The sequence below is a fragment of the Hevea brasiliensis genome, chromosome 4, assembly GCF_030052815.1.
Source record: "Hevea brasiliensis isolate MT/VB/25A 57/8 chromosome 4, ASM3005281v1, whole genome shotgun sequence".
NCBI lineage: Eukaryota > Viridiplantae > Streptophyta > Magnoliopsida > Malpighiales > Euphorbiaceae > Hevea > Hevea brasiliensis.
In genome coordinates this window covers 2,066,464-2,074,597 of record NC_079496.1, presented here as the reverse complement: position 1 = coordinate 2,074,597, position 8,134 = coordinate 2,066,464, and the positions used below count along the sequence as shown (strand labels likewise).

Sequence of the window (8,134 nt, the reverse complement as noted above, 5' to 3'; positions counted from 1 at the left end):
TAACTAAGGCTCTATTTTGATTAACTTGCTCTTTTTCTTTTCTTTTTTTTTCTTTTTTTTTTTTTTCAGAAGTAATAAACAAAAAACAAAGGTGGATATCTAGCTCCCCGTGAGGGCGTTGATTAATAGACTTTGCAAGGTGGGCTGGCTGTAGCCTGCGCCCATGGGTCGAGGTCTGGATGGAAAGGAAAGAAAAGGGAGGAGGGGTAAAAAGGGGGGGAAGGAGGTAATGGATTGCTTAATCAAATTTTATTCCTATATGAAATTAAGGGCAAAAAAGAAAATAAAGATGAAACGAATTCCCTGTAATATTTGATGCAGACAGTACAGCACATAAGACAGCTCCCCCTCACCAGACAGTTCTCAAACTTCCTGATGCTGGTTCGTTAAGAAGGTAAGAAACAACTTTGACAGAACCAAAACTTCCCCCTGTTGAACACAAATTGTTGTGTGACTTTCTTGTATATGAGTGCACCTGAGATCTGTATATGCTGAGGAATTACTAGTTCGTGCAATCAAATCCATGGCAAATGGAAAGCCAGATTATGAGAACCAGAAGTAACATGATTCCGAGAACAACCAACTTAATCTTCATGTTCTGATACCACATTTTCCGTCGGATCTGTGTCCCCTGTTTCTTGTATGCTTGGGCCTGAATTTCACAACAAAGAAACCTGTCAAGCACTAGTTATCAGAGGAAAAGTCACAGAAGAATTTACTCTGCTCATGCATCCAGTTAAACTACCTGATCACGTAAATTCTCAGTTTTGTCAGCAAGAGTTGTTATGGTCTCACCCCTATCAATTACCTGAAAAATGAAAATGGGTTCAACTAAGCATTAAAAGCAAACACTCATTTTGCTTGATTGATACAAACAAAAGTGAAACAGAAGAAAGGATTCTAGAGAATGAAATACAGAAGAAAGAAAGGATTCTAGAGAATGAAATACAGAAGAAAGGATTTAATGTTTGTAAGGAGTCATCTGAAATATGCACTAAAAAAGGAAGCTATTAGCTAAACCGACCATGCGTCTTATCCAGTATAATTCACATACCTTGTCAATATTCCCTAACATTATACTTTTAACTTCTGAAACTTGAGCCTTCACTTTTAATAGTTTCTCAATTTCTTCAGCATGATCAATAATATATTTCATGTGCTCTTTCATAATTGGCCTGAAAAAGGAAATCATACTACCTTACATTCTGGTCCTAAAATTATTAAAAATAATTCATATTTCCTTTTTCTTCTTTTTTCTCCTCTTTTGTTTTTTTTATTTTTTTTATTTTTCAGTGGTATAATACTTGATAGACTTCCATAGATGCACATACCCAAACTCCTTGTTGAGACTCTTGGCAATAGCTGTGTCCGCTTTACCACCCCCATATCTTTTCTTGAAGTCTGCTTTCATGCGTTCCAAAAAAGCAATAGAAATCTGTTTGCTAACAGATTCTTTTGCGACAACACAATATGCTGCAAATAGCAGAAAGCATAATATCAAGAGGTAGAAGCATTAAAACTTTCCGCAATATGATTTGAAAGTAATTCCTTTATGCAAAAACCAGATAAATAAAAGGTTCATTAATATCTGTAGAGTATATTACTAATGGTTGCAGCTACAACTATTGTGACTCAACTACTAAAATCACTTGCATTGAATAGCAGAATGACTAAAGATATATATAATGGTGTGTATAAATTCACCAAGCACATTACTCATCACTTCTCTCAAATCACAACTAAACACACATAATTTGTAACATATAGCTAAAACCTAGAACCATTCATCCCCTCAAGGAAATCATTTTGTATGAGGGTCAATTTAGATAGGTGTGCATTTGAAATAAAGGTGAATTTAATTCATTTTTCATGTGAAAAATCATAAACACCAACTTTAATGCGGAATTCAAACACCCTTAATTTATTTCTTATCTATCCAAATGGACCGTAAGATTATTTGAAGTGAAGAAATTGCCAATAAAATATGTCAACCTAAAATACATATGAAGCGTAAAAGTTCGTAGCAATCCCAATGTTGTTCTTCCAACCCCAAGGGGCTAACCTTTAGCAATGATGGGTTCAACCAGGAACTAATAACTCAAATCCAAAGCATGGAATATTTAAGAAACTTGCCTGAAAGAGTATGGATAGATTCCATTCTGATTCCTCTATACAGCCTAATCACAGCCTCCATATTCAACAATTAAAAAAATCAATCATGTAATTGAACCATCCAAAGCCAAGCCAAGAGATTACTGAATTTTCACCTTTAAATTTTCTCATAAGACAATTTTAAATCATGCCAACTCACCACATGATGTAGTGTCAGTGGCAATTTGTCGAAATTAAGATCCATAGCCTCCATTCATTCTGACACATAAATTTACAGAAAAATTCTAGAAGAAATCCCTCATTATTCTTAGTGGACATATATAAAACTTTGGAACCTGGATTAATTATATTCATGCCTTCAGGTAATAAACATCTCTACCATACATAAATACAAACTGCGTTAGCCTTTGAATTCCGATAATTTATACTATTTACGTTTTCCTTGCATGGAAATTAGATACTCCAACTTGGACCTAAAAGTCCATCTACCTTAATCTGACCAGTAGTAAACAAACAGCTTCCTTTTGAGAAGTTTTCTCGGAAACCAAACGCTGAATCAGCAAATAAGCAAAAAATTAAAAAGAAACAAAAATCCAACTAATGGGACTTTAGCCTCGAACCAAGTAAATCCAAAACTAAACGCAGGTTTTCAAACTAGATCCATTCAGAATTGAATTCTTCACTTTGTTAACTTATTTCCCTAGGGGAAAAAAACAAACGGAAAAAGAAAACTGCAGAGAAAAATTAAATTACCATAACCGTCCTCAACGAGAAAATTGAAGGTGTGGTGGTCACAATTGTAGGTAAACTTGTCATTAGAAGAAGGCAATCTCTGAAGACACTGAGCTGCAATCGCCGGGAAGTTCCCGGTGAACTCGGTGTACTCGGCCAAAATCATGGTGCCTCTGGCGACGAAGCTGTAAATGAACGATTCCTGACTCATTTTTATTGAGTTGAACTGAGTCAGCTCGGGCCGAGCTGGAAGACAAAGATTTGAGCAACAGGATTAGACAAGACACCGGGGAGAGAGAGAGAGAGAGAGAGAGAGTACTTAGCGAGGTTGTTCTGGTTTTAACTTCTACGTTAGCGTTTGCTATGCCGCGTTTGGCCCCGTATTTTCTTTGATGGGAAGAAAGAGTATATCTATTATGTACTAAGTTTAAGTTTTATGAGAGTGTTTCGTTTGATTTATGGATTAAAAAAATTTAATTAAAATAAGTTAAAAATTAGATTTATTTAAGTATTTAAAATTTTTTTTAATTAAGTAAAAAATTATATTATTTTAATTATATATTATTTTATAATTTAATAAATTAAATTATTTTTTAAAACTTTTTAATTAAATATTTAAATTATTTAAAATTTTTTTAATTAATTTTATTAAATAATTAATTACTAATTTTTAATTTAATTCATAAATTAAAAATAAGTAATTAAATTAAATATCCTCTAACATAAAGAGAGTATTATTAATCTAACTTCGCACCAAAAGACTAAGTTATTTCCCCCCAATCCATAGAAATAAACGACGACGTATTCTAGCAGAATACTTCACGTAAATGCGAACCACTAAAATTTTAATTAATATAAAGATTAATGAATAATTATTGAATGTATCGCAAGTGGAGTAATTGGACAGGCGATAATGATATCAAAATGCTGTGATTGTGAAATGACAGTCTTTGTTTCAACAAATTTGATTTAGATGCGTGATAGCGTATGGTCAATTCAGGGTATAAGGGTAATTACACATGATAATGCGACACTTAACGTTTTACGGCGTGAATAAACGGCCCGAATACGCGGTGTGATCTCTACGCTGCCTTTCGGCGAAAGGATTTCGCTTTACTTTTTTTTTAATTCTTTGAAACACTAATTATAATGTAATTATAATTATAATCTAATGGGCCCACTTAAGAAGACCGGATCGGATCCAAATCCAATCCATCATAAATCATTTGAAATTTCAGAATCAGGGCCCACGCGTGCTCCTCCATAATCAAACGCTCTCATCGTGATATCACAAAATCGCTCTTTTCTTTTTTTTTTTGCCCGCCCAAACGCATCCTTAAACACAAAATTCAAATTTGAGTTCTTGAGTTTGTTTGCTCAGCTATATTCATTCTTAAAGTTTAGACAACGTTAGTCAAATCTCCTTTTTTTAATAAAGTTTTAAGCTTCAAAACCACCTCTTCATTAAATCCATCGAAAACCCGATTTAATCGATCCAAAAAATGGCCAATTCCGATTCCTCCACTCCTCTTCCTTCTCCTGCTCCTCTGGCTCCTGTACTCTCCCCCTCTATTTTTCTACAGTTAGATCTGGCTAATTCTTCATTTCTACTTATTTTAATCCTTCTTTGGGAATTTCAGTGATTGGATTCTCTTTTTTTTTGCAGAAGAAGGAGAATATTACTCCGATTGGTTCGAAGATCGCGGTATTTTCACTTTATTTTGCTTTCTCTTGCATTATTTGTTTGGTTGCTAAGAAAATTTATTTTGCTGTCAAATGAAATTTTGTATTTTGTCATTGGGGTCTTTGGAAATGCTTATCTTATTTTTCTTTGGGGCTTACAAAGTAGCTACAGTGGTGTTGAAATGTTGTTACTGTTTGTCATTAGGAATTAAATGAATCAAGAACAGAGCTTCTCAGTAGAATTCAAGGCTTAAAGCAGGTAAATCGTTTCAGCTTTTTTCCCCCTAGATTTTTTCTCGTTTTGCACTGTCTAGATTTTGATCATTGAGAGTATATTTTTATTTGCGTATTAGGATATGCAAAATTGGAGATCAAAGCTTGACACTCAAGTGAAAATCTATCGTAATGTAAGTATTGCTTGTTTATAGTTTGGTTTTGAATATTCTCATGCTTATAGTTTTTGATATAAATTAGAAAATAGTGTCAGCGACGGTAGGATACGATCAGGAGTAATGAAATATGAAGGTTGAATGGAGGGTATCAATATGAGCCTAGTGTGTAGAGATTGGAGAAATTTGGTGACGTAGCATCGACCTTAGCAAAAATTTGTGACAATTGATTGGAAAATGTTGATAAGTTGGCAGGATCAAAGATGCCTGGTGCCTTGCATTTAAGGAATAATATATATTGCATTTTGCACTGGCTAGATTTTGATCATTGAGAGTATATTTTTAATTGCGTATTAGGATATGCAAAATTGGACTTCAAAGCTTGACACTCAAGCGAAAATCTATCGTGATGTAAGTATTGCTTGTATACTTTGCTTTTGAATATTCTGATGCTTCAACTTTTGATATAAATTAGAAAATAGTTTCAGCGATGATGGGAACAATGGGATACGGTCAGGAGCACTTGTGTGGACTATGAAGGTTGAATTGAGTGTATTAATATGAGAGGAGTGAGTAGAGATAGGAAACTTGGTGATGTAGCATATGCCTTAGCAAGAATCTGTGACAATTGGAAAATGTTAATAAGTAGGCAGGATCAATGATGCCTGGTGGCTTGCAGTTAGGCAATAATTTATATTGCATTATCAGGCTCTGTAGGAAGGAGTAACCATGGCTTTAGTTAAATCTCTAAATAAGACAAGAATCTTAGGGCTTAGAATCTGATCAGTCAAAATAGCCACTAAGCTAAGCTGAGTTTGGTAATTTTAAAGGGTTCTGTTAGTTTGTTAGGCCTTTCATTCTTACTTGAAGCAATATATTGGCTTCATGTTAATAGGAATCTTTTATCTTTGAGATTAGTTTCCTTAGTCTTTAACAGTCTTTTGCAACCCTTTTAGCTGAGTTAGGCTCTCTTATTATCTTTTGTACAAAATAATTGTACTTTGGACACTAAAGTTTCTGAAGTAAGTTTCTTCTGCTGACCATGAATGTGCATCAGGATGGAGGTTTTTTTTTTTTTTTTTTTGAAAGAGTTTCACTATTAAACGCTTGCCTGGGCACTTAGCCTATTTTGTAAAAATTTCAACCGCAATATGCACCAAATTTCTTGATGTGCAATACGCAACATTGCTAGAGATAGACTCCAATATGCACCTATTTTCTTGGTAATGTTTGAATCTGAATATACTATTTTATGGGATGAAAAGCACACAGTTTCACCCTTCATTGTTTTTTTGTTTACTTCTTTCAATGTGGTTTTATAAATCTGACTCCTTGATGAATAAATGGTTACCGGTGGTGTACATAGTGTATTTCTACAAAATTAGAAACTAGTTCAGGTAATAATGAATATTAATGCTTTTAATTCTGTACTGGCCATTCCCTGATAATATATATTTCACCCCTTTAGTTTGGTGGATTGAGTTCCTTCAAATTTTTTTCTTTGTTCATTCAGGAGTTGTCAGAATTGAAGAAATCATTGAATGTTGAGGTGGAGCAACTTCGATCAGTAAGTGTTGCTCTCAGAACACCATTCTGATTTTCTTTCAGGAGTTATTTCTTGGTAAATATATCCCTGTTTGAATAAAAACTAGGAATTTCAAGAACTTAGGAACACACTCCAGCAGCAACAAGAAGATGTTACTACTAGCCTGAAGAATTTAGGGGTAAGTTTTCTGTTTTTGCCCTCTTCCTGCAAATTTTTCTTACTGACATCACTCGGATATTTTTGGGACTCAATACAAGCAACTAGGTTTATCCATTATGAACTTATGCAGCTGCAGGATAGCCTAGCAGATGCTAAAGACGTCCAGGATCCCAAGGTTGAAGATAAAGATGAGGAAATTCATGCTTCAGCCGAGGAGGATACTGGTAAGAAGGCTGAAAACTAGGCGGTTGCCTTGGAGCGTGTATTTCTTGTACTTTATGCTCCTGAAGAGCATCCATATCTGAATTCATTTTTCAGGGTGTTTCTAGGGCAGTTGTGATTTGTCTTTCAAAATCTGCAACTGCTTAGATGTCTAGCACAAGGCAGGAACTTCTATCTGAATTCGCTTTGATGGCCATTTGCATATTCATTTCATTTAAGTGCCTTTCAATGTAGATTTCAATCATTAATATCTTGTGAATGCCTGGTTTAAATGATCCTTCCATACTTTTTCATTTCTTTGAACTTTTTGATCAATTTGGAGGTCTAAAGACTCTAAACCCTGGACATCCATGTTCCAACGTAAATAATTTGGTATTTTGGGCATTACTTTCTAGGTAGAATTCCAGACTCTGATTCTATTCTCAAATTTCCCATCAAGAATTTGGTTTCTAGCATCTTTCTTAGGCTCTCTGTGGACTGTGGTACAGTATAACTGATGTTGAGTAGGTAGTATAGGGACTCCTCTGAGCTTCTATGCTTGTCCTGATATGCTACTACCCTGAAGCTCTTTTGAAGATGTGTGCCCTTGGTAAGTGAGACAATCATGGAGGATACTGATCTATTGGGCGATGATTGCTTTCCCCATATCCAAAATTGTTAGACTATTACTTGATTGATTGGTTTGGCCCTAGGATAAGAAGATGAGCACAGTCATCTTTGCGTCACTAAAGAGTTGCATTCCCCGAGGTCAATTTACCAAGGGGAGGTGGCTGGAAAAAAAAAATTTACTAGAATAGGGTGACTTCAAAATTATTTACTAAAATGGAGTGTTTTAGTTAACGTGGAGGGGAAAGAGAGTTGATCGCTAGTTTAGTTAGCGACCAACAAAAAAAAAAATAAAAAAAAAAGTATAATTATTGAAAAAGTATTTAGACTCTACTTAAAGTAGAGTCTGACTATTATATGTTACTCTAAGAAGTGTTCAATTATTTTTTTGTCCTTAAAAATATGTATTAATTACTTTAAAGTTCTTAAAAAAAAAAATTTATTACAAAATAATTCATATATTTTACAAATAATCTTAAATATTATAGTTATTTATAAAAAAAACCCTTATATTTTTATAATTAATGAACATATAAAAATTAATTTGTAAAATAAAAAAATTATTATTTATTGTATATAAAAATTTTGAAAATTGTACATAAAATTAATAACTATATAATATAAAAAATTTTAAAAATATTAATATTATTTATATGCAAAGAAGCATTAATATTTATTTAGCAAA

At 33.6% G+C, this 8,134-nt stretch overlaps 2 protein-coding genes across 4 annotated transcripts; one reads left to right on the top strand and one right to left on the bottom strand.

Moving 5' to 3' along the window:
• Positions 1 to 234: 234 nt before the first annotated feature.
• Positions 235 to 3,219, bottom strand: LOC110642842 (vesicle-associated membrane protein 724). The gene is made up of 5 exons (XM_021795020.2): positions 2,866 to 3,219; positions 1,332 to 1,473; positions 1,055 to 1,175; positions 746 to 808; positions 235 to 652 (listed from the first exon to the last, which is right to left on the bottom strand). Exons 1-5 carry the CDS (start codon positions 3,053 to 3,055, stop codon positions 503 to 505), a joined length of 666 nt encoding a protein of 221 aa, XP_021650712.1. The 5' UTR covers positions 3,056 to 3,219; the 3' UTR covers positions 235 to 502.
• Positions 3,220 to 4,176: 957 nt separating this feature from the next.
• Positions 4,177 to 7,118, top strand: LOC110642845 (uncharacterized). 3 transcript variants are annotated; one of them, XM_021795023.2, is made up of 9 exons: positions 4,177 to 4,400; positions 4,511 to 4,549; positions 4,733 to 4,786; positions 4,881 to 4,934; positions 5,274 to 5,327; positions 6,430 to 6,483; positions 6,569 to 6,640; positions 6,752 to 6,845; positions 6,940 to 7,118. In XM_021795023.2, exons 1-9 carry the CDS (start codon positions 4,347 to 4,349, stop codon positions 6,948 to 6,950), a joined length of 486 nt encoding a protein of 161 aa, XP_021650715.2. In that variant the 5' UTR covers positions 4,177 to 4,346; the 3' UTR covers positions 6,951 to 7,118. The 3 variants fall into 3 exon arrangements, with proteins under 3 accessions (XP_021650715.2, XP_021650714.2, XP_021650716.2); XM_021795022.2 differs by having other exon boundaries at positions 4,187 to 4,400; positions 6,752 to 7,118; XM_021795024.2 differs by lacking the exon at positions 5,274 to 5,327 and having other exon boundaries at positions 4,208 to 4,400; positions 6,752 to 7,118.
• The last annotated feature ends 1,016 nt before the right edge of the window (positions 7,119 to 8,134 follow it).

Excerpts from the sequence above, each read along its gene's own strand:
- LOC110642845 (XM_021795022.2), top strand. The coding sequence starts at position 4,347 with ATGGCCAATTCCGATTCCTCCACTCCTCTTCCTTCTCCTGCTCCTCTG. Across the intron at positions 4,550-4,732 it reads CGATTGGTTCGAAGATCGCG|GAATTAAATGAATCAAGAAC; the intron begins GTATTTTCACTT and ends GTTTGTCATTAG. Across the intron at positions 5,328-6,429 it reads AAGCGAAAATCTATCGTGAT|GAGTTGTCAGAATTGAAGAA; the intron begins GTAAGTATTGCT and ends TTGTTCATTCAG.
- LOC110642842 (XM_021795020.2), bottom strand. The coding sequence starts at position 3,055 with ATGAGTCAGGAATCGTTCATTTACAGCTTCGTCGCCAGAGGCACCATG. Across the intron at positions 1,176-1,331 it reads AGTCTCAACAAGGAGTTTGG|GCCAATTATGAAAGAGCACA; the intron begins GTATGTGCATCT and ends TTCCTTTTTCAG. Across the intron at positions 809-1,054 it reads TGTTAGGGAATATTGACAAG|GTAATTGATAGGGGTGAGAC; the intron begins GTATGTGAATTA and ends TTCATTTTTCAG.